Source organism: Ornithodoros turicata, chromosome 2 (genome assembly GCF_037126465.1).
Source record: "Ornithodoros turicata isolate Travis chromosome 2, ASM3712646v1, whole genome shotgun sequence".
NCBI classification, from domain to species: domain Eukaryota; kingdom Metazoa; phylum Arthropoda; class Arachnida; order Ixodida; family Argasidae; genus Ornithodoros; species Ornithodoros turicata.
The window spans coordinates 110308704-110334466 of NC_088202.1; the positions used below are offsets into that span (position 1 = coordinate 110308704).

Below are 25763 nucleotides of genomic sequence, written 5' to 3' on the forward strand. Positions count from 1 at the left end.
GCGTGTCGTACGACAACGGCATCCGCACTCGATCTGTACCGTACCCGCAACGGAGAGGAGTTGCAGTGTGAACCAAGCATTACACTGTCGTCTTGAGCGCACCTGTCTCGTTTCTGTCGCCAAGAAGCGTGGGTCGATTCGTGTGCACATCAGCACAGGGTACCATTTGAGGTAATCTGTGGTAAAGTAGTGGACCCATCTGTGGGGTTATGAAGGGCAAGTTTTTGGCTAATAAAAAGCGTCGTGCCTCGATAAATAGAATGGTTCCGTCTATGGACAATGCGGAACGTTGCCAGCTTGATCGTGTGAGAAAGAAAGCCGAACGGGAAACCCAACAAGCAACAGGGCTGCAGACTCAGTCCTCTTCGGGGTCGACGCATCCACTGAGGAGTGAACCCGCAGTTGCCATGCAAGGTAGAGGCTCCGGCAATAAGCTCCGCTGTCCGCTCCGTGCCTAACGACGATCGTTGCAAGCCGCGGACACGTATTTCGAGAAGACCCTCACCTTGTAAGTCGGTGTCTGTCCTTTCGGTGTCTGTCGTTTCAGTGTCCCATGCGAGACGTATTCACGGCAAAAACTATAAGTTTTTCCGTAGTTGTAGTCGGGCTACTATCTACACCGACTTTTTTTATCTCTTCTGCGAATAAACACACATTCACGGTTACCTTTGATGATGATGATGGTTCGAGTTGCTTTTGCTTTCACGTGATGGTAGATTGTAAGACATTCAAAGTCAGAAGATGAAGCCGGGACAGGTTCACATGTGCTATATAGACACCCATGCCCACAGTGCCACAGACTTACACCATACGTGATCGTTCATGCATGGCGATAGTCTTATAAGGTAAACCGTATTAACTTGCTACCGATATTAGGTATCACATCCTGTTTTTTGAAAACGAACTACATGCAGTTGTTCGCAGGAAACTGTTGTAATACGCTATGCAAGAAGGCAGCGCAGCTCCCCAATTTTCCTCTTTCCCCTATTGCAGCCCCTTCATTGGTTTCTCAAATCAACGAACAACATTTTCTGGTGAGGTGCATGTGGTTTCTTCCTGTCGGCGCGTTTTAAAATGTGACACGACAGTTTGACTCTGCGCATGAGAGAGAGAGAGTGAAGTTTAGGAAAACCACGTGACGAAGTATCTGTTCAATCACAAAGCAGCAACAAGACTTGGTGTGACGTAGACTTTGCATGGTACTCCACATGAAACAACGTGCGCCTCATGTTGACCTTTTGCCCCCTTATTTGGGAGACGGACCAACGAGGTCGTTCCTCGAACTATATAGGAGAGAGGGAAAGTGGAAGGCTGCACAGACGGTTGGCCTACTCGCATACAGTATTCCGTGTGCAATTGCATGGAGTACGTATACCGTGCTAGTGTACAGCTCAGTAAAACAAGGTAACGCAAGCTCGGCATACTAGGACTCGAACCATAACATTAAGCTAACTAAAGTGACTGATTAGAGTGTGTTGGTACACTGGTCGTGGGCTCCAGCTGGTGCAGACGTCACCACTACAATGCGCAAAGGAGACTCTAACGCCGCTACGGTTCAACTCCGCCAAGCAAGATGGCGACTTCGATGACTGCAGAATTGCCGATAGAGACCAAACGAGAATTTTGGTGCGCGTGGAAATATTCTCCATGCGAGAATCTCGCTTGGCATTCAGTTGTTGAAAACGCACTGGCTTATTGCAATAGCATGCGCAAAGCAAAGTTGCACTCTGCGATAGTTGTTTTGAGTGACGGTCTCTGACGTGTTGTTCGACACGCCAGCAAAATAACACATTTTGGTTCTGTTTGTGACATTGCGTGCTTTTTATTCCACTATTAGTCCGTTGTTGCATGAGTTGGCACGGGGGCTTCAGAGGATGCAGTCACCGGTATGGTCAGCGGCAGCGGTGTACTTCAATGAAACCGAGTGTACGCCACAAGGGGAGAGAGTTATCCCGATAGATGTGATAGGTAGCGTATACTAATCCTCTCTGTTCACAGGGTCCCCTCCCAGAACCTGCAGTGCTTTACTGAGCATCAGTCTCGTGAATGGCCTATAATTCTACATAACCCGCATGTGCAATAAGGAACGTGGATGCCTTTTATTATACCTTTATTCTTCGGCATCATATACCGTTTATCGACTCTAACCACGTGAAAATCCGACGACTTCTGAAAACAACATAATATAACTTCTATAATTCTGTTGTCGGCATAAACTTCAAAAGCGGCGATGAACTGCAGCCGGTTCACTCGCACCCGTTGTTCGTTTATCCACCGAAGTGACGGGGATGATCCTGAGGTAAGAAGGAGGATGATATTATATCAACTTGTAGGGAGGAGAGCCCGTATCACCTTGATGGAAATACAGTCTTCATCAAGCTTTCCTTCACGGCCATCTTTCTGCAATTTAATTGCAAGCAATACTTAATTAGAGGTACCGTTCGTAAAGCAGTAGAGGATCAATCTCAGAAACTTTATATATATTCGATAGCCTGAGACAACGCCAACTAGAGTCACAATTCGTCTGCTACTACGATTCGCCGTTCTGCGAATTCAAGAACTCGCAAATGATTGCAGCTAACTTAGAACCTGTAGCTTTGAATCTGTAGACAAAAAGTGCAACACGCTTTCCAGAAAATCAGTCTTGAGGAAGATATAGGACCGTTTTAAAGCAGCATGGAAGTGACCCTTAACATGACTCGAAATCCTGCTTCATTTGTGAAGCTGTTCACAAGGAGTCACCATGCAAAATATTTCCGATCTGCGGCGTAATGTCACTGCGCAATACACTTTATTGTCACGAAGCGAAATGGGTCGGCGAGTCGTCGAATAAACAGCGAACGGTTTATTAGACTACTTGGTAGCAAAACACAAGAGTGATAGCTCTCTGAACACAACTGAGTCCAAAGTATGAATGCTCCATCTTGGAGCGCACAAGCATTTAAGCGTCGCGCCGAAAAGTCTAGGAACAGCACGTGCGTTTGCCAGAGAGCAGGCGATGTGTCTGGAAGCTTCTTGCTTCTTCTTCAGCATGCGCCGGGATGAGATGTACCGTTTCGTGCCTGCCCTGGAAGTTTCGCGATGATGATTCGTGGCATTATAAAAGACAGTCGGAGAACGGCAGCCGCGGGAGTGAGACACGAGCCCCGCGTGACGTAGAAGCTGCTGGGCGCCTTTTTTCTTTGTTTTTTCATCTCGGCTCGCACGCCGCTTATACATGTTTCAGCTGTGCCGTTGGACGTCACTGGTCACGTGCCGTAGCCCGTGATACGTCACACCGTCTTCGGCTTCGCTTCGGCGCTCTTCGGATGTGGAGAGCGCTGTGTGGAACGGAGCCTTGCGTGCTCTCTGGGTTACTTGCGCTCATCGTTCTTTAACAGCAGCTCATTTTATTTGTTGTAGAAGACGTTGCAGAAAAAAAAATTTAAAAATTTTTGGGGTCAATTCCATGCTCCTATATGCTTTATTTTAAAGTTTTCCCATTTAGTACGCGGGGACGTTCAATCACCACTTGCAGACTGTAGTTCGTCTCCATGGCCACGACCGCACCTTCGTGATTGGCTACAACCGTTGAAAACTCGATCCTGATTGGCTGACTCTTAGTTGTTACGTCACGTCGACGAGTAAGCAGACTTTCTCTATCTAGGTGGTGTTCCCTGAGCCTTCAGTACTCTCACGTCACAGCTTTCGCCCCAATTGCGCTCATAGTTTTGCAGAAATTTAAAATTGGAAATTACGGGCACCACTGTGTCGTCATTTGCGCACCACTCCTCAAGTACGGTGGCGAAAGTACGTCGCATGCTCACAACATTGGGTGTAAAACAAAGTTGGCTGCGTGTCAGCTACGTAGCCATCAAGAGCAGCAATTCCACCTATGAGAAACTGCCTGTGTTAGTCCTTCTTTGTCTCCATGTCTGGTTTTCTTGTTATCGTCATGTACCAGCTAGTCCGTGCACTCTCCCTTTTGTCCGGCAGGAGATCAATCGGGACTCGGGAACATCGATCATTGTTGCTTGATGAATTGAGCATTATTTCCCACCAGACGACGCCGCGAGTCGTTTTACCGCAATTTTGCTCGGAAATTAGAAACACTAAGTGTTGTCTCTCACATATACAGGGTGTCCCAGAAAACGTGTCATTGAATTATAATAAAAAGACTACGCCACCTAGAATCACGCGGTTAACGGCATTTGTTCTTATTAGGATTTTGCCACCTCCTGATGTGAGTGTCATCTATCGTAAGTTTAAGTATGTAAATATTTGTTAACTGAGCTCGGAAATTTGCCAAGTGAAGGTCACTTTTTTACCCCACCAGTGTGAACAGCGTGCCGAATTCACTCAAGTTCATGATAATTGACAGTGATATTCATGAGCTATCCCATCGAAAAAAATAGCCGAACATCATGCTTTTCGGAGCACCGGACCATAACGCCCCATGACTTTTTGAGCGCAATCGCTCACAGTCTCACGAAAGGAGGTTCCAAAGCCAGCCCACAGACTCATAGTAGAAAAAGTAGTTGTTCCTAAAATTGGGAGAGGGAAAGCATTATCCCAGCGAAAGTCAGACGCGATAAGCCATGCCTGTGTTATCTCGTTCTGCGATGCCGGGGTGGGCTGGGTTTCCAACCAGTTTCCAGTTATCATTAATTTGAGTAAATTAGAGACGCTCTTCACAATGGTGGGGTAAAAAAGTGACCTTTACTTGGCAAATTTCCGACTTAAGCTTGCAAAAATTTACATAATTAAACTTACGGTACACGACATTCACATCAGGAGGTCGCAAAAACCCATTAAAGGGACCATGAAATGATTTTCGAGAATTCCGAGTACTCTGCAGGAAACCGTTCTCATGATCCATCACTATCGTACACACATCGACTTTTAACCGTATTCAGTACAACGGGGGCGCAGTTATCAGACAAAAATAGCAGGGCGTGACCGCTGGATATATGCCTTCGAAGTGGGCTTACGTCATCGCCATCCAATCCTCTCAGCCAACTGTGAACGACAAGGAGGACGCACCCCGCCGGACCACGTGGGTGCATGGTTTCGGTTTGGACGACAACGACATTGTACATCTCCCGTCGAAATCACTTGAAATATGGCGAAAGGCAGATTATCAGCAATGGAGGAAGAGGTTATGTGACACCTACAGCGTCTATGGATCGTTCGGTACGCAGCAGCTCGTAGAATGTCACCGGCGAAGGTATGTTCTGAGGAAGAAGAAGTTCAAAGAGGAAAACGTGCTCCGGTAACCATGCTGACAGTCAACGGCTATATTACATTTCTCGTAGGATTTTGTGTCAACGGTTAGTTACAATCTTGTCTCCAAGTCAAATTAAATCATATTTCATGACAAAGTATGCAAGCTTGTTTGAAAATTTTAGACTTTGCTCGCAAAAGCCCGTCCGCGAATCGGCAACATGTTCTGTGTATGATGTCACGGCCAGTTCGCCTCGAAGGCGGGCCGTAGCAGCTGCCGTTCACGCCTGTGGTAAATATACAATATTTTCGCTATTTGTACGATTTTCAACTTCACATTTCACAGAGTGAATACTTTAGTACAGGGGAACTAATTAACAATGATCGTGGGTTTGTCAAATATCTTTTCATGGTCCCTTTTGCCGTTGACCGCATGACTCTAGGTGACAGGTTTTCTGGGACACCCTGTATTACTCGTTGCACACGGTTTACAAGCAGCAAGCTGCTAATCTACGCCTGCATGTCTGCTGGTGTACGATACTTTTAACAGGTGGTGTCGCTCATAGGCATGTTAGTTCAATTCCTCGGAGCCGCTTCACACATAAAGTTATTGCAGGATTACAGTGACATTTTCCTCCCTGCGCTGCCTTGAAAGCGACTAAATATCAAAGACTCCGTATATAAATTTAGACAGTTGCTTACTTTCCTTCTTTGGCTTTCGCAGCGCGTCTGAGGAAAAAATTCCTCATCCATTTTTCACCATCCGTTATTAGGGAATAGAGGGACAGGCCCAACCACATACCGATGTAGCCGCCCATGTAACCGAAAGCCTCGATTACCTGAAAAGATTTCCAGGGTTATTATGGAAAGATGGCCATTGTAACAATTAGGGTGAAATAGAAGCTGAATACCGTTAGCTTTGGTTGATACTCGAATATCTTCTGAGAATCTGATGAAAACTTCACGGACACTCCAAAGGCTATCCTAGTAGGTACATTATTGGTTTAGGTAGTCATAGTTGACGAATGGATGAGCAAAATGGACATTTTGCATACCTGTCTTTATGTTTCTGAAAACGAAATGGGAAATAATGTACCAGTCAATTCTAGTTCTGTTGTACACAGTCTCCTTACCCGTTCCTCTCCAAGGCTGGTCAAACGAACGTCATACGACGTCTCCCTGAAGTAGAAAAAAAGAAAAGAAAAAACAATGTAAGCTCCTTGGGGTTTTTATCAGAGGTCGGCGCTCGTGACTGCCGCTCACTCATGCTGACTCACTCCAAGCACAGCTCTCAGCTTGGTCACTCATGCTCACTCACTGCGTTAGCTCACTCATCCTCGGCTCTGCTTCCCGTCTCTGGCTGATCTCTCTCAGTGCTCACGCCCGCGCACGGGTTTCCTCCGATCCTGTTTTGCTGTCGCATCTCACAAATCTCAAGGTTGTCAAGAGCGTGAAGCGCATGATATGAAGGGAGTTGAGCTGATATGATGGGGATTAAGTGAGAGTGAAATGAGGTATAAGGTATAATAGCGCAGTGGTTTATTTGAAATCGCAAACACGGAGAGGGGCACTGCTCCAGCTCACGGTGCGTGAGCGTTGCTAAATCTCGGTCATGCTCAGTTCACCCAATTTGAGTATTATTTCAGCTCACTCATGCTCAGCTCATTCGCCACGGGGCGTGAATGAGCAGTCTCATGAGTGGGTCTTGCTCATGCTCATATCTCCTCGTTTGCTCGCTCATGCTCATCTCTTTGTTTGCCCATTCATGCTCACGAGTAAATTTTGCTCATGCTCATATTGTCGTTTGCTCAATCATGCTCACTCATCTCCAGCTCAGCTCCCTGTCTACTCACTCATGCCCACTCACTCCCTGCTCAGCTATCCATTTGCTCACTCATGCGTAGCTCATTCGCCACATTGAGCATGAGTGAGCATTCTCTTAAGTGAGTTTAGACGAGTGTTTAGCAGTGTCGCACACATTAATTATTTGCGTATCAAATCTATCGTGCTCCGCAGATCTGTTGTATCCATATGTCTGTTCTTTGCTTGTTTGAACCCTCGTTCCCACATCACAAAATCACCCGACTCTCCCGCAGAGCTTCTCTCAATAGTGACTTCAGACCTTACTGACGCCAGTTGGGTTGCAGGGTTCACTTTCTCTTTTTGGTACGCATTAACATACGTCACAAACGCATGTTTCAGATTCCCCCTCTAGCATGCTGATGAAAGTTCAACATAAGCGTAATTTAATAGTTGTTTATTTCCTTTTTTTTTTGTAATTAAGAGTGAGATAACTTTCCGTATAACTTTTAGAACACATGAGTTCAAGCATGTTACCATCCAGGTGAGCATACAATTATGTGACTGTCATCGAGATTTCGCCTTTTACATTCAAAATTGAATTGAATTGAATTTATTTAATCAAAAATACATTTCAAAGTAAGTAAAGTCAAGTAAGTAAAACCATAGCATTTTTTTGTAAAAGAAAGAAAGCAAAGTAGTCATGCGTATCAAGGCTCTGCTCGGTGTACCCTACCACACACTCGGTAGTTGCCATACTTCTTATCTCAATCATTTTGCAGCAGAGTTGTCATTACATGGCGTGAACCAGAACACATGAAAATGGTACTTACTCGCACGGGGGTCCGCACTTTTTCAGACACTTTTGAAGTGTAGCGTTGGTTACCTGCTTATCACATACCACTGCAAATTGACAGAGTGTTAGTTAGCGTTAATTAATTTGATTTCTATAACGAAGACACCACTGAAGATAAGGACGATCATCACGTAACCACAGCTGAAATTGCCCAAGTATAAGGAGAAGAAAGGATCACCGCGTAACCATCATTCTAACGGGGAGGAAAAGCGTGTGAAGAACTTCCACATTTTTTTAGGTGAATAATAGAAATTGTTATTTTTAGATATGCTTGAAGGGAACCGTTGTACGTGCGCTAGAGGACGCGGAGCACATAATGCCGAATTGCGTGGTGCGTTTCGTGGCAAGTCGTGATGTACACCAGATGACCCCGTTGAGAAGGGAGTACTTCTCTTTGTTCTCTCTCAAGTTCTAAGAAGACTGGCAACCGTCCACTAACGAGCTTTGTCGCAGTCGCGGAGTAGATTGCGATTGCGTGGTGGTCGCAATCACTGACGTTATTCCTCTGGGTTATTGGTACGTAAGCACTCCATTCCTATCAGGTGTCTAGAATAGCCGAATAACTGGAGTGTCCGAATAACTCAAGTTGCGTGAGCGGAAATCTCCACTAAGGTCTTTTCCTCCCCACATCTACTTTCTTTTACGATTTCTTAATTCTTACCATGGTACCCAGTTCAACGTTGTCGCCACTGAGGCGTGCGCACCACGTTTTTGACTCGCTCACTCACCATGTGCTTGGTGGTTGCAAGTAGGTACCGGAAAGTTGGCCGCAAATTCGTGGGTTGACCTGATACAACCACATGTCTGCTTTTCTACGTGAATTAAGCATTCCTGGACACACAACTGAAAAAATAAAAATAAAACAAATAACGCAGTTAATCTTGCCTCCACCCGACAAGTTAATTAACTATATGTTCACTTAGACACTTAAAACTCCATATGGCATGTCGTTTTATCCCAGACTAATATGGCGTATTAGAACGTCTTGATCGGGCGTAGGGGGAACACCGAGGGCACAGACGGGTGGTGGTCGTGTGGTGCTTGCCGTAGTCAGCCACGCTCAGGCGGGCAACGTGACGATTATAGCGGCAGGGGTGCGGGAGGGTCGTGCGTCCTGGGACGGCTTCACAAGGGACTGTGCCGGAGGATACAGACCAGAGACAGCCAACCCGTAGAACAAGCGAACCGCAGAACGAGCCGCGCTCAAGCCTCGTGCGTGAATGGCCACGTCGTCTTCTCCCTGACACCTCTCCTCCTTTGGAGAAGTGTACTACACCTATTGAGGACCTATTGAATAGTTAATTGCACATATTAAACAGTTTCATGATCTTTAACACGGAGTCTCGTTCACAGTTACTAGAGATTCTAGATCGCTGGGGTTTCCTAAAGGTCCTCCCTGTCCAGGTTTACAGTCCCGCTGACTGACCTTCATGAGGTAGCTGGGTTATACCTCTCGCTAATGAATCAGTGTCCCCTTGTTGTGGATATGCCGGCTCGGCCTCCCGTTGCCTTGTGTCTATTTGCACATGCCTGCTCGTGCGTCTTGTTGATCCTACATTTGTTTGAACGACATGTTATTAGGTTGTGAGGTAGCAGAGTAAAAGCGACAGGATATGTGTATATGGAACACCCGACCATCCGGTCTCGCGAGAAAGGAAATTTCCTCATTCTATTCCAAGATGCTGCACAACAATACGACCTTGAGGTAGCACTGCTCCTGGTGATGATTCAGTATGTCATGTCACCTGCCCGAATTCTTACTGCAGTGTTGCTGCGCAGTTCCTGCCGTTCCGAGGCGTTACGCGTGGACGCTTGCACTACCTGCACCCTGCAGTACAGCCTTTGATATGTTGCCATATGGGCCCAGCCCATGCCCAACGTTGTTTTAGCACTACCTTTTGTTTCGGCAACATCTCTTGGACGATCCTATAGTTTGGTGACCCGAACTTTACATGGCCAACCCGTTTCCCAGCCTTGAACCTTCGGATCTGACATTCCGGTGTCCGTCAGCGATCCCGTTCCTTCAAATGCATCCAAGTCAATCCCGACTGCATCGCCCACAGCCGTCTCCCACTTTTCCGTTCCACTCCTTACATTCCGCCTCAGCAGCCCCGCGGCATGGTTTACGCAAGTGGGGTGCCAGCTCGCCCTTGCTATCGTGGCATCGCAGATCACCATATACCGGCATGTCGACTGCGCCCTTCCGCAAGATGCCATTGTGGACTTGGCCCACTTGGCGGCAGCCTCTTCAGCCTCGCAGCCTTACGATGCACTCGAGACCGCCATCATAGAGCGCACCACAGGTTGAGCGACGCCGTCTGCTGCGGCTCCTAACCAGAAGGGAGATTGCGTATAGGAGGCCATCTCAGCTGTTGCGGCAAATGCAAGCCCTCCTCGGCGATCGCGGCATTCGATACGGCTGTGCTGAAGGAACTCTTCCTACAGCGCCTACCCTCGAATGTCCAGATGACCCTTGCATCGGCTTTCAACCTGCCTTTACCAGAGCTATAGCGTCGCACGGTAAGAAAATTATGCAAGTGCCGACGCTGCCCATCTGCGCGGTTCCTTCGTCCACGAAGGCTAACCTCTAACATCTCAGTCTTTCCACCACTAACGATATGGCTGAGCTGCGTGAAGACCTCAACAGACTTTCCCACCTGGTTGCAGCTATCTTGGCTCCTAACTCAAATTGCTCTCGGCTTCGATGCCGAAGGCCAAGCCCGTCCCGCTCCCGCAGCGGCAGAACCCATGCTCTCGACCTTGCAAGTCTAGGTATCTGCTGCTATCACCGCCGATTTTTTGCTGCTTCCGAGAAGTGCATAAGACCCTGCAGCTCGACGGGAAACGACTCCGGGGATCACTAGCGGCAAGCGTCCCCCAGGTCTGACCCCCAGCCGTTTATTGTTCGTTGTCGACTGCTCTTCCAAGTCAACTTACTGGTGGACAAAGGCGCCCAAGTCGGCGTTCTCCCTGCAGAAGAAGGGAGAACGCCGACTTGGGCTTCTAGTGCTGACCGCTTACGTCTGCCACTGTATCACTTGACCGCTGTCCACAACACTTCCATTCCGGTCTACGCCGAACGCTCTCTTACGCTAAACTTCGGCTTTCGCTGCTCTTTCCCGTGAGTCGTCCTGGTAGCCGCTGTCTCCCACCCAATCTTAGGATTAGGATATCTTAGGATTCGGATATCTTATTAGCTGATTTCCTGCACAAGTACGCCCTCTGTGTCGATATGCACCGTCTGCGTCCAATCAGACCACGCATATAGCCGTATCCTGCATTGTAACCACGCAGCCTTTGTCATTTGCAAACACAACCCTTCCCCATCTCCAGTCGAAGTTAGCAGAAGGATTTCCCTTCATTGACTAGTCCGTGTGAATGGACCCTGCCATACAACCAGCCTGTGCAGTGCAACATCCGTGTGCAACACCACACGTGGGCACCCCGTACACTGTCGTCCGCGGCCTCTGGCTCATCCTCCGACTGGTCCTGAGCACTCCATATGATCCCGAAGCTTCCCGTCAGCTTCGTCGTACGTTTACTCGGATTCATCCATTTTTATCGCAGCTTCATTCCGAACTGCGCTGTGGTGTTGAGACCACTGGTAGATCTGCTTGCGAACCACCGCTTTCTGACCTCTCCATTTGCTTAGACAGATGACACCACTTCAGCCTTCGTGCAAGCTAAACGCTCCATAGCTGCCTCCGCACTTCTCGCCTACCACCTGACGCGCCGATGTAACTCATGCTTGACGCGTCTAACAATGCTGTTGGCGCCACCCTGGCGTCGCTTGGCGTTCTGCAACCGTTGGCATTCTTTTCCAAAAAGTTGACCCCTGCAAGGGCGAAGTATAGCCCATTCGGCAAAGAACTACCAGCTGCCTATATGCTGGTGCGACACTTCCATCACTTCCTGGAAGGCCGTTCCTTCACTATCTATACGGACCATAAGCCCCTGAACTCAGCTTTGGGTTCTGGCAGTCAGCGCTACTCTCCAGGCGTGATTAGTCATCTTTCGATCCTTGCCGAATTCACGACAGACATTCGGCACGTCAAAGGACCAGACAACATCCCCGCTAACACATTCGGTTGGATGTCCTCCATCAGCGGTGCGCGCAACCTGAAACGCGACCCCCTTGTCCGTTTACAAGCCACCGATGAATCCCTCCAACGCCTCAGAACGTCCCTCTCGTCTCTTGCGGAGGTCAGCTTTCCTAATGCTGCCGACCCCGTTCTCTGCGACACGTCCTCTCGAACTCCGCGCACTGTCGTTCCCCTGACACTACGCACAGGAGTCGTCGACTCTTTTCGTTCAGTGTCGCATTCCGGAGTTCGCTCAACAAAGGCGCTCATCTCAGCCCGTTACGCCTCGCCTGCACTCAACAAGGACGTTCGCCAGTGGACCCGGTCATGCCTCGCTTGCCAACGTGCCAATGGGGCTGAGCATACGTTGTGCTTTGAAGACAGATCTCGGTTCTTCCGCAGATCTTATATACGGCACGTCGCTTCGCCTTCCGGTAGACTTCTTTTCGCCACCCTCAGCTCTTAGCCCCCCCCCCCCACCACCACACACACACACACACATACACACAATTTCGGACTTTCCGACACACGACTACGTCACGCACTTGGCCCGCGCCATGTCCCCTCTTCTACCTCTTCCGTCCCATACACCCTCGGCGCGGCCCGTATATGCCCCCCAAGCCTTGCTAAACGCTTCTCACGTATTCGTGCGTACCGATGCCATCACCAAGTCCTTGAAAAGTCCCTGCTCACGCCCTCATCCCGTCATCAAGAGGTCGGCAAAGCATTTCACGATTATCCAGAAACGGAAGGAGGACACCATAAGCATGGACCGATTGAGGCTCGCCTTTGTAGAACACATCCCGTCTTCTATCCCATCGACACTCGCTCCTCGACTCGCTCCTTAGACCCTGTTGCACGACTTCGCCCTTAGCGCAAACGTGTGCACTGGGCTCCGTCCATCTAGAGTCCTTTAGTTCGCGGTGCATCACGCTGTTTCTGCATCTGAGTGGGGGGAAATGTAGCGTCAGCATCAACGTCTTCACGGCGACCCTTGAACTTCTGGCACGCCCTGTCAATAAACTTTGCTCTATCAATGGCCTCTGTCTCGGCAACATCTCTTGGGCAATCCCACAGTTCTGTGAATTACCATAAACACTTGACGTCCACTTGTTCTACGGAACTGTTGGCTGTTGCCTGCTCTCTCGGCCTTCCCCATGCGCTCGATCACCACAAAGTGATGAAGTGCAGGCTTTCCACGCTAGTTCGTGCGTAACAACTGCATTAAAACACGAAGATGTTCTGTTACGTATTTGTGACGCACATCTTGTGTTAGGTAACCAGTGAACTCTTCTTTTATGCCCATTGACTTGTAGTCTGTACATTTCGAGGCGTACGGCGGCGGCAGTCGTCTCACAGTTTGCTGAAAGATATTTCAATGTAGCAACACACATAAAAGGAGCCTTCGTAACCGCTCAAGTCTGTCTGATGTACAGGGTTCGCCAAGATAAACTTCGAGGTTTGTAACGAAGACAAAACAAATAGAAACAGTGTCGGGAAGCTAATAGAGGACGTATTAGGCCCAAAAATATATGTCGATATTGCCACGTGGTCCGTTTTTCTGCGGATAAATTGTGAAAATTAAAAAAAAAAAACACCGCGTCCTAACATTTCCAATCGGCTATACCTGTGTCTCAGCTCCTTCCGTCAGATGGCGACACGTCGAACGCGGCGTTGCAGACGATTTCGCGCAGTAGTCCTCTGCATTCAGCTCCACTTGTTCAATTGGTTTCGATATCGTCTGCAACGCCGCGTACGACCGCTTAGCCATCTGACGGAGGGAGCTGAAACACAGGAATAGCCGATTGGAAATGTTAGGCAGCGGCGTCTTTCTATTTTTTTTTCACGATTTATTCACGGAGAAATGAACTAAGTGGCAGTATCGACATAGAATTTTGGAGCACAATAGGTCCTCTAACGTCTACTTCAGCTTCCCGAAACTATTTCTATTTGTTTTATCTCCGTTACAAACCCCGAAGTTTATCTTGGCGAACCCTCTACATAAATGATATGCTGTTTATAGAGTTTGCAATTTTTGCTAATTTGTTCAAAAGTGAGCACGTGGAAGGTATCGGACGCAAACACGAAGACCTTACTTGTGCCACAGACACTGTGTAACTTAGTCCTGGTTTTATGGCTATTGACGAGAGTCTGTCTGGTGGGCATGTTTCGGATCTGTGCACGACCAATGGCAACTTCTCCGAGTTCTGCAGTTGCATGACCTTGTCTGGCCTCCAGTCTGCTCGTATGGTGAGATCTAAAACGTTCCGTTAAAGTTCTTAAATTGTGTTAAGGAGGCCGCTAAAGAAGCTGAAATCTGTGGAACAGTTGGTGTAAAAATTCGTTTTACTGCGTAAATTTTGCGAAACAACATACAGCTTCGCCTGAACACAGTTAATTCGCAGCTATAGAATGGTAAGCATTCCGCAACACTGTGGTAAAAAGGCGCGTTGAGTTTTTGTGGAACTATGTTCATTTCAGTTTTGTTCGTTGTTTTCTCTTCTATTGTTGTGAGTCTCAGTACTAGTCAGCGATTCTATATCATACAGACGACACGCCTTGACCTCCACCATGTCCCTAACGAGACCCACGCCATCAACTCTTTCCCAGCCAAAACACAAGAGGAATATTCAATGCTTGCAATAATTCCTGAAACAGAGGTAACAGTTTGCATTTTTCGTTATCGTATGTTTGATACAAGAGTGTGAGTCGCAATTCCAGCGCAATTTGACTCCTTCGCGCTGCCTGGGTTCGAGTCCTACAGCTGACTAACCTTTACAGTGACTTCCATCTTTCATCATTAATTTCTTAGGCACTTGAGGCTTTGTATGTATTTGTCCTTTCTATGTGTTCCAGCCTCAGAACATCAATTTCTCATGCTCAACAGATGCCGCTTGCGTCGATCCCGTCGTATGTATGTGTGTATGAGTGAGAAAAATGTAAAAGTGAAAGGGGGATGAGTGAGAGAGTGGTTCGTTTGTCCCTTCAGATGACGCGCCCTTGGAAGTCGCTGGGGAGGTGTGTTAGCTTATCTCAATTGGTAGAGCCCTGGACCGGTAATCCAGAAGATGTGGGTTCGAGTCCTACAGCTGGCTAACCTTTTCAGTGACTTCCATCTTTCATCATTAATTTCTCAGGCACTTGAGGCTTTGTATCTATTTGTTCTTTCTATGTGTTCCAGCCTCAAAACATCAATTTCTCATCTTCTAAACTACTTCGTTTGTCGGTCCATGTGATGTCACAATAGATTGCATGATACACTAAGGCTCTTTCGGATAACAGGTTCGACAAGACCTTCCGTCTCTCGCATTGGCTGCTTACTTCCCGAGATAACTCACCCCAAGTCCAGGGCATGTTGCATTTCTTGAAGCGATGACTCTCGCCTGCCCAATGGTTAGCGTCCATGGTGTAGCACATGGACGATGGCGGCCGGAAATAACTCCTCCTTGTTCTGAAACTCGTGAAGTTGTGAAGACATTTTAGCTCTTTACCTGACAGCAACAGTGCAGGAACCTACACGTTTCCTCAGAATATGCTTAATATACAGGGCTACCCAGGATAAAGAAAGGGATTTCTTCCGCTCTGTAAAGAAAGCAACTTTGCAACAACCTGCGACAACTCTGCATTCCTCAGTTATGTATGGAGTGCTAGAAAATCTTGTCACAAATTTTCAACCTCCAGATTTGCTTCAGTAAAGTATGAAAACTGAGAAACCACTCGTTCCTATACATTTGGCTGTGCCCTACTTCGCCATTTGCTTGAGCTGTCGCGGCATCGTTAATGATTCGCAATTTACTCTCGGTTCCCCGTGAAGTCGGCCCAGGAACCATGATTACTTCCAGAGCAACATGCTGTCACACCGGCAGGCAGACTGCTCGGCGATAACACGCCACTAGCAACCCATTAATCAATGAGCCATATAGTCAAGCAACTAATTAACCAAGTGAGCTAATTAACCAAGCAACTAATCAATCGAGTGAACCAAATAACCGAGCAATTAAAAAGATTAATCGCTTCGCGACTGAGTCTGATAAGTACTGTAGTGGTTATACCGTCAAAACAGCATGAACTGGGCTAAATATTTTCGGTACCGTGAACATGCAAGATTGCTTCGCTTTGACCAAGCAAACATGACTGCCCGGGATCTGGCAAGAAAGAAAAATAAAACTGAAGCAAATCCACTAAAAGTGAAATAACAAAAGTACGTATTATACTTCGATATGATAGCCGCCTATAGTAACAAACTTGCTACCATGAAACTGCGCAAACCCGAACCTTATAGCAGATGGTGTAGGCTACTGTAAACTTTAAGACGGTCGCGTTCTTCTTTTAGTTTTCGCCTTCTATCGACATAGAACTGGACAAACTGAAAATTTCTACATGAATTTGGTGTATAGGTTATCACGGTCTCCCACGTATAGTGTAGCTTCAAAAGCGTGTTTTTCACTTTTTATACATTGTCTACAAACCCTGTACTTTGTCTTGAGTAACCCTGTACTTGTATGCACATACAAGCACTTACACGTCCTACTTGTTGTACTTACACGTCTAGACAGTTAAATGAAGAACAAACTGGCACGGTAGATTTCATGGTACACCGGAATATATCCTTAGGATCCAAAGCAACTTTGTGTCGCATCACTGGATCAAATTGAAGATGGAAAACCCCATCGGCGATAGTCTGTGTGTTGAACCGGTATTTGAGTTCGATATTGATGCAATCACATTACTGGGATTATTCTGGACATGTACCATGCCAACACTATATCACCGACACTCACCTGTTGTTGAACAGTGCACATACTTGGGTAAAGCTCACAAAGCTTTGTCTCGTTGATCCTGAGCGAAGAAAAACAACAGCTAATTATTACACAACGTACATTCCTGGCTCCCCTACCTATCAATTGGTATAGATTATATCAACGACGAAATGTGCCACAAACATGAACATTCTGAACTGATGGAGGGGTATAGATGGGAAACGTCCATGCGGGAAAGCGGCCGCCTAGAAACAGAACGATCACTAGACTAGAGTGGACCCTCACTAGGCTATGGCGGCTGGACCCTCACTAGGGGCACCACTGTGACTCCTATAGGTGGGGATTTTCGTTTCGGTTTCGTTTCTGTTACTTACAGTAAAAACGGTCATATTGCAATGAAAATGCGACTTACTTGGAACACATATGTCGTTTTCGTCATGAATTATCGGAAAGATCAACGAAGGACAACCTCTTACACATGCAATGCCTTGATATGCAATGCAATGTGCGAATACTGCCCGAGAATATCCCCACGACACGGTTGGTTCAGTGTACACCAGGGGGCGAGTCCCAAACTTCTCTGCGTGAATACTAGCAATCGAAATGTAGCAATGGTAGAAGGACACTTCGGAAGACGACTCATCATGGCGAGAACCATTGTTTTCTTTCTCTTTTTTTTTCTTCGGAACTTTGGAATATATGTGGAATATGGAATACACTGTGTCACTGAGTGTTTCAGGCAATCGGACGAATGAATAACAGACCGAGAAGATATACATGGAGCTACCTATAAAAGTTTACCCAACATGGCTTCCATTTAATTGCTTTCCCATAAGGATGTGGATGATTTTAGCTGTAACTTTGGATTGCAGTGTACGAGGAATCGGTTTGAAATTTAACACGTTGAAACGTACCAATTAGAGTTCCACACAGACACAGGAATTTTCCACTTATATTGAGTAATTGGTGAGTGCTGCGCCCCGGCATGGGTATACTTTTATACGTAGCTATACCCTGTACTTGCTGGGATGGAAGCGAGCACTCAATACAAAGGACCTTTTTCACAATGCTTCTGCGCATGCTCTGTGACCCTGACGGCGCCGAAGAAAGTTCCCTACATATTCAATAGATGGCGACAACATGGCGCCGACTGTAGGATGCCTCGATACTTGTGCTACTTGCGCCCTCTTTGCGAAGATGGCGCAAGTATCGAATCCCCCTATAGGCCTGTTGCACGACGTTTGGGAGCGCTCCGAACCATGTCCTTCAGCAACACATATGGCCGAAAGCGCGCAACTCGGTCCCGTACCACTACCCGCGCAAATCGATCAGTTTCGGAATCATGTTGCGTCTGTACTGCGGATTTCTGGAAATAAAATCCCTGAGTGAATTATCTTGGGACTCGAACTTGCGGAAAGGAGAGGCGCTAATTATGCACGTCTACGGATTAGAAGAAATTGACGGCGACGTGAAGCTAATCAAGGAGAAATGCATCCCGCAAGTGAAAGACAGCGTCAGCTACAACGTGTCTTTGAACTTAAGTACCATTTCCTCAAATCATTTACATAAAAGTGGGCGTGATCGGTAAAAAACATTTAGTAAGTCATAAACTCGTATTCCGTTAGAGTGTAGCGCACCTCTCTACATACTGCACGTGCATTCATGCGCACATGCAAAAGCCTCCGGCGCTTGTGACTTTCGACTCAGTCCACAGCATGGGCGTTCCCAGGATTTTGTCCAAGGGGGGTGCAAAGCGTGCGCCCCCTCTTTTCCTGGAAATGGGCGCTACGGACTGTGTGGCTGTTCAGAGCTTCATATTATGAAATCACAGAATAATCATGACGACCTATGTCTAAAGAGCCACAATTTTCACAAGTGACCTTGGAGCTCTGGGGGAGGGACACACGCCCCCTTGTCCCCTCTTGGTACGCCCATGGCCCATAGCGTCCCAGCACGAGGTAAATTTAGCAAGTTCCTGCGACAGCATACAGATAAGTGGCAGCGTGAGTGAATGAATCACACAACAACGTAGCGTTCCGATTTCTAGAGTCATACCCATAATTCCTGAATCGTTACCTGTGTAGCAACACAAATGACGTGTTGGACTACGTGTCTGCTCCTTAGCACGTAACGACTTGACATTTGTTATAGGTTTCACAAGCCCCTCGTAGACTGCGTTCCGCCAGTTGCGCCTGTAAAGCTAGCACAACTGAAAAATGCAAGAATGCTGCAGCTGTTTGCTGCGACGTGAACAAAAGTGCGACAGTTCGTGCACCAGCAAACCGCAGCAATGGGAAAAACCAACTGGGAAATCACAAGCGGGATATGCTGCTTTCACCAACGCTTCTCGCCTGCCTTTTTCGTATGATTTGCCGGAGAAACGGTACGACTTTACTGCATGAACCCGACCCTTCGTGTTTTCCAAGCTGTTAGAACAGTTTACAATACAACAGTATTGTGTACCCGGCTTTCTTTTCTTTGGTAGAGATGCCATCGCAGTACAGCGGAACGGCGCGAAATACGACACACACGATCCACTATTACGGCAGCTGTACAACAGGGGCCTGATCAGCGCTGCGGTCGCCGAGTGAAACTTCAGCGAAACAGGTCTATAGCCGGCAATGCTTTGGCGCGCGCCGCTCGTGTTTCGCTGGACAGCCGCTAGAATACGATGCGAGTGTGAAAAAGGTCCATTGAATATCGTCCTTATCCCTTTATTAATGCGTCAGCATCAGGGATCGGAACCGGTATTTTTTTCGGTCCGGTTCGGGTTCGGGTTCAGGCATATTGGTTCGGTTCGGGTTTAGCTCCGCTGAACCGAAATTATCAGCGTGAACCGGTTCAGGTATATCGGTTCGGTTCGGTTCGGGTTCGGCTCAGGGAGAACCCCCCCCCACCCCCCCGCACATACACAGACAAAAAAAAATATGTCAGCGGTCGGGGCATTTACAGGGATTAGAACAGTTACTTTTTTCGGCATCGGTTTAACCGGTCCACTGGCAGTAATTTTGCTACATGCAAGCAAGCTTACGCTCACCGTACACGATTGTAAGAGAAAGGTGTGAGATAACCGTTCAGGTGAGCAAAAAAAAGGTCGGTCAGTAGTACAATTAATTCACCTCTGAACCGATTCCCGAACCGGTAACCGTATCAATTTTTCTCGGTTCAGTTCCGGTTCGGCTCAGGACAAGCAAAAAAATCGTTCGGGTTCGGTTCGGTTCGGGTTCGTCAGAAAATAACGTTTTTTTCCGGTTTTCGGTTCGGGTTCAGTTTCGGTTCCGATCCCTGGTCAGCATTAGAGGCGTCATTTCAAGGAAAAGTAGCCGGGTCGACCTTGGTCAAAATGTGGAGAGGGAAGTACGCCGCGTGAGAGAGGAGGGCAGTGGAGAGTTGAGAGTAAAGGAAAGTATGTCACGGAGCGGAAGCCAATGTACGCGCGCCGCGGCGGGTGACGTCACGGAGAGGAGCAGGTCTGCCGAAGCGGTCTTGGCGGCGCGCCAGACACGCGGGCGAGTCTGAACTTACGGGTGTGCAGGCGTGTATGGGCTGTTTGCTGGGCTGCATGGGCTGATGGGCTGCTCCTGGCCGCTTGCCAGGTGCGGTCGTCTCTACTGCGCATGCGTTTCGGCTTTAGCTCTGTGTTTAAATGAGATGGCTCTGCGCTTGTCTTGCAACGGTAAGACAGCACAGGTTTTAACGCGTTAGCATGAGGAGCGTCAAAATGAAAAAGCTGTATGTGTGTGTCTGTGTATGAGATGGTGAAGCCTCCCAAAGGCAGAGGTACAAGTGGACATGCAGAGGAGAGATAAGAGGGTAAATGTAAATGAAGGTAAATGATATGAAATTGAAGTAGTTAAAGGTAACTAATAATAAGAGGTAAGAGCAATTAGAGGTAATTAAAGCAAGAAAGTTCAGTTTAAAGGTAATGAATGTAAGATATATGTAATTAAGAGAAAGGTTAAATGAAATTAAAGATTACCGAAGGTAACCCGAGGTCACCGGAGGTAATTAAATGTAATTAAAGGTAACCAACGTCAATTAAAAGGAAATTGAGAGTAATTAAAGGAAGTAAACGTAATTAAATTGAGTTAATTCAAGTGACGCGGTTAATTAAATTGACTTACATATGGTAATTGAAAGTGTCGGATCGGAAGTTAAGTTTAGACCGGATGTGGACAACCAGAAGACAGGTTAGACCGGAAGTACAGAACCGGAAGTCGAGTTTAGAAGAGAAAGGCGCTTAATGCTAACGCATTTCTCTTGCATTTACCGATAAATTGTCACTGAATTTTTGTCGAACTCAGGCTGTGTTCTCCATGGGACTGAACTCCATCCATATTTACAATGCTGAGATTCAGGAACAAAGATGGGACGTGCACTCCCAGAATCTCGATACGACGTGTCATACACGACTTGAGATTCTTTGCCTGTGTCACGTCTCTTTGTTCTTCAATCTCAGGGTTGCAAATATGGATGCTGGTCACCATCAACTTCCCTGCTTCCTCGCCGTTTTGCATGTGAGCTCTTTTGTCCGGCACACATAAATGAATGAGTTTCAAACTAAATTTCTCTCTTACCCCGACTCTCTCTGACCAGAAGCGCAAGGGAGTCACTTATTCGCTTACCAGCTGTCCACGCAGATTGTGATTCCTGGGAAAATGATGTTCTGTCGAACCTCCTCGATGATGGTGACAGTGAAAGGATAGCGACGAAACATTTCTATGATTTCAGACGCCTGGTACAAAAACCCACACATGCATGCCAGCCACACCAGGACACGCACTACAACTGAGTTGTGGATCCGCATTGTTGATGTATTACACGTCGTATCAAAGTGTTCTGCGTTACATGCGTGCATGGATAGATTACAGTTAGTCATATTCGTTATGAAGCGCGCTCCGAAGAACAATACTTACGTAAAAGTGTTCAGCTTCTCGTGGAGCTTAAAGACATCCCCAAAGGCATGCCACTCTTCGGTGTTCCGTCTTGAGTACAAGGTGCGGTGTGGATTGATGAAAGAATATGTCACAAATCCATCATCGAAATCGACTCCGGGAAGTTTACACACGCCTTGTCGATGATTATCTATGTACGATTGTCGTTGTCATCACTGTCAGCTGCTGTAGTGAAGAATTCCCTCCTTTAACGCGCTGCGAATAATAAACCCCCGTCTCTTCTAGTGCGCATCCGAAATACACGGAACTATGATCTCTACTCTGCTCGAAACATCGGCTGCTCTCGACCTCGGGCTTTTGCTCCAGATAAGGCTCTGCTCCTGGGGTATTAGGGGAGGTAGCGGTTATCTTATAGAGTAACCCCCTATCAGATTGAACTTGTCGCAGCGGCATTGGCTGTGCCCCTGTACTGTACAGAACTACGGTAGACAGATTTCAGGGATTAGCTCGAACGCGGCATCATTAGACCATCGTCCAGCGACTGCGCCTCACCATTCTACGTTGTGCCAAGCGAACGAGAGACACACGCCAACAACAACAGATAAATCGTGAATATGACATGGGGTGATTCTCCGGGAGAACAGCTCCCACGGTCGACATCTACCGGGAGGAGTGAGGTAGCATTGGGGCAAATGCCCCCCTAAGCCCGCCTAAAGGGGCGCAAAAAAGACACCTTTTGGGGAGCAAGAATGCCGGGGAGGACACAGATTTCCCACTTGTCCCCCTGGAGGCACAAAGTAACCGCTGGTACTGGCAGTACCCTACCCCGTTACACGCGAAACATTAGATGTGAGATATGAGAATGTACCCTTTGACCTTTTGTACCACGCGACGAATTTCCCTATGCATCACCGTCAGTGTATTTGTTGTCGTTGAATATATTGTCACCAATACTTCACGAGAAATTTGCTCATTATCGGTTCTCTTGAAGATGTGTACTCTTTCGTACTGGTTAACGAGTTGTACGTGAATTTTTTGTCTTTTTCCTGCTTTGTAGTAGTAACGACCGTGCGCTGCGGCTGCGCCCACTTATCGTCTCATGTCTAAAAATGTGCTCCGTATCGTTTACAATTCAGGCACTTCTTGTAACAACTACAGACAAATGAAGTGACGATGAATGGGAAATTCGCCACTTACTTTGCGGCTAGCACTATGTGATACGTGTGAGATTGGAAATATCACAACTTACGTTCTGCAAGTAAGTAGACGGTCAGAGAAGAAAGCGACAGAACTTGAACATCGTCGCGTGATCTATGCGAACGCTGTCTTTGGAACTCTATCGGGAACAGTGCGTTGGTCGATGAAGTCGCCAATTGCGCGCCAGTCGTGAACATGACTCAGACAATGTTCACCCAGGAGAGAACATTTTCAATAAACGTTCTGCAACTAACTTCAGCTTAATGGACCGTGCACTCCTTTGAGTCTCGCCAAATGTATGTTGGGAAAATATTAGCGAGTAACATGCGCGACATGCTGCGTGAACATTTAGCATACACGCGAGCAGGACTCTCGTAGGAATACACGAATGACCATCGGAACTGTAGAAATATTTCGTGGGATGTAAAGTCGATAGCAAAGTCTCGTTCTTTTTCTGTCTTTTTTTCTTGCTGAGGAATAGCAAGCTGCCCTTTTCTGGCTGACTTTTCCTGCCAATAGGGCCCCCCACCCCCAAAAAAACGAGAAAGGGTGAACGAGTACAACGAAATACAAGTAGAACAAATTATCATAAAGAAATTGGATGGCATAACTTATCTCTATATGGCCAATAACATAATGACAGAATGCAGGCGAGCTGGTATAAGCCAGTAGCAAGAGTACGAGGGACGGGACGACAGACCGCGGACGAGTCTCGTTCGCAGTTGTTTGTCGTGTTGTTTGTCCCAGAGTCAGGGAAATGTTGCCTTCTATACTTAATAAACAAAACAAGCATGATATGAGCAGTTCCCGAGGTCACTGACACGTTGCAGGCATCCTCATGCAGACGAGCTCAGTTGCTTCCAGGCGTAATATGTAATATAGGCAATTGCAAAAGTAATATTTAACTAATCCAGCGTTAATGCGGGATCCATGGGAGAGTTCATTGTTTTACGTAAAAAAAAAAAATGTTACAGACTGTAGCAGCAGCGTCATAATCATCACCAGCACCGCCATCGGTTACGCGCAGCACTGCGCGTGGCCCGAGCTTTCGTTTTCGGTTCATCGCCATTAACCGTCATTAAACCCATCAACCTCAGTAGAGCCTGGTCGCCTCATTTCTCGCTCTACAACTGGTGACCCGAACGTGATCCAACGTTCCACCATCATGAACGGCGACCAGCACTCCAGCAGCTCTTCGCCTCCCAGCCGGCCACCGCCACTTCCACCGCTTGAGGCTTCTGTGGCACCGCTCCGCCTGCCGCCTTTCTCCATCTCCGACCCTCAGCTGTGGTTTGCGCAGGCGGAGGTTCTCTTCGACGGACGCCGCGTCACTTCTCAAGCCTCAAGGTTTGGCCACGCCATCGCAAACCTTCCTCCCGAAGCTGCGGCGGAAGTCCGCGACCTAATCATCCACCCCCACCCCGAGTTACCCTACGACACCTTAAGGGACGAGTTAATTCGCCGCACATCTGCTTCGGAGGAGCGGCGATTGCAGCAGCTTCTGGATTTTGCTGGCCTTCCATCTCCAGGAGCCGTTGCCGCCCTGGCCCCCCGCACCTCCCCTCCACCGGTGGACGTTGCAATCAATGCCATCAGCACGTCGCTCCAGCAACTCCAGACTACGGTGGCGGCCCTGGTGAACCGGGTGGACGCCATTCCCCCGCCGCGACCACGTTCCCCTCGGCGCCCGTTTTGCCGTCGCTGCTCGCCATCCCGTCAACGGTCTCCTTCGCCCTCTCAGCACCACTTCTGCTGGTATCATCGAAAATTCGGCGATGCCGCAAGGAACTGCCAGGCCCCTTGCTCGTGGCCGGGAAACGCTCCCCCCAACCATTAACGGCTGGCATGGCTGGGGGCGACAACAGCCGGCTCTTCCGGATCACGGACCGCGTGTCCGGCTGTCGCTTCCTGGTGGACACCGGGGCTGACGTGAGCGTCGTTCCACCAACCCCCGCAGAAAAACGACACCGACAACCAGACTTGGCTTTGCAGGCCGTCAACAAGTCCACCATCTCAACTTACGGTCAACGCTCCGTCACCCTTGACCTCGGCCTGCGCAGAGTATTTCGTTGGGTTTTTACCATCGCCGACCTCCCCTTCGCAATCCTTGGCGCCGACTTCCTCCACCATTTCGACCTTCTTGTGGATATTAGACGCCAGCGCCTCGTCGACAACACTACTTCTTTGCACGTTTATGGAGCCCCAGCGCATATAGCCGCCATTAGTCCCACCATTCGGCTACCGTTGCCCACTGCTTTCGCCGACATTGTCACGGAGTTCCCCGCTGTCCTGCGCCAATCGCACGCCTCTTGCCCACCTCGCCACAGCGTCACTCACCACATCGTGACACGGGGCCCCCCTGTCTTCGCTCGCCCCAGACGGCTGGCTCCGGAGCGCCTCGTCATTGCCAAGAGGGAATTTGAGCACATGCTCGAACTGGGGATCATTCGGCCTTCCTCCAGCCCGTGGTCTTCCGCTCTCCACATGGTGCCCAAAGCAACACCTGGTGATTGGCGCCCATGTGGGGACTACCGTGCACTCAACATCGTCACGGTACCGGACAGATACCCGCTTCCCCATATTCAGGACTTCACCGCGAATCTTGACGGAGCGACCATCTTCTCCAAGATAGACCTCATCAAAGCCTATCACCAAATTCCCGTCCATCCCCCTGACATCCCGAAGACTGCCATAACCACCCCTTTTGGCCTCTTTGAATACGTGCGGATGCCCTTTGGCCTGCGTAATGCTGCGCAGACATTCCAACGATTCATCAACGAAGTGCTCCGCGGCCTGGACTTCGCATTCGCATACATGGATGACATCCTCGTCGCAAGTCCATCTCCGGAGGCTCATCGCGCCCATCTGCGCGCCCTGTTCTCGCGCCTGGAGGACTACGGAGTCTCCATCAATGCCGCGAAGTGCGAGTTTGGCGTTACCACCCTTACCTTCCTGGGACACACCATCACCC

General features: G+C 48.2%; 1 protein-coding gene across 1 annotated transcript; it reads right to left on the reverse strand.

Moving 5' to 3' along the window:
- Positions 1–2102: 2102 nt before the first annotated feature.
- On the reverse strand, positions 2103–16988 carry LOC135383946 (amiloride-sensitive sodium channel subunit alpha-like). Its single transcript, XM_064613224.1, has 14 exons — positions 16884–16988; positions 16722–16779; positions 16485–16621; positions 15279–15391; positions 14037–14197; positions 13205–13303; positions 8587–8701; positions 7836–7905; positions 6336–6381; positions 6258–6271; positions 6114–6186; positions 5905–6041; positions 2353–2400; positions 2103–2294 (listed from the first exon to the last, which is right to left on the reverse strand). The coding sequence occupies exons 1-14, from the start codon at positions 16889–16891 to the stop codon at positions 2219–2221; spliced, it is 1155 nt and encodes a 384-aa protein (XP_064469294.1). The 5' UTR covers positions 16892–16988; the 3' UTR covers positions 2103–2218.
- Positions 16989–25763: the final 8775 nt, after the last annotated feature.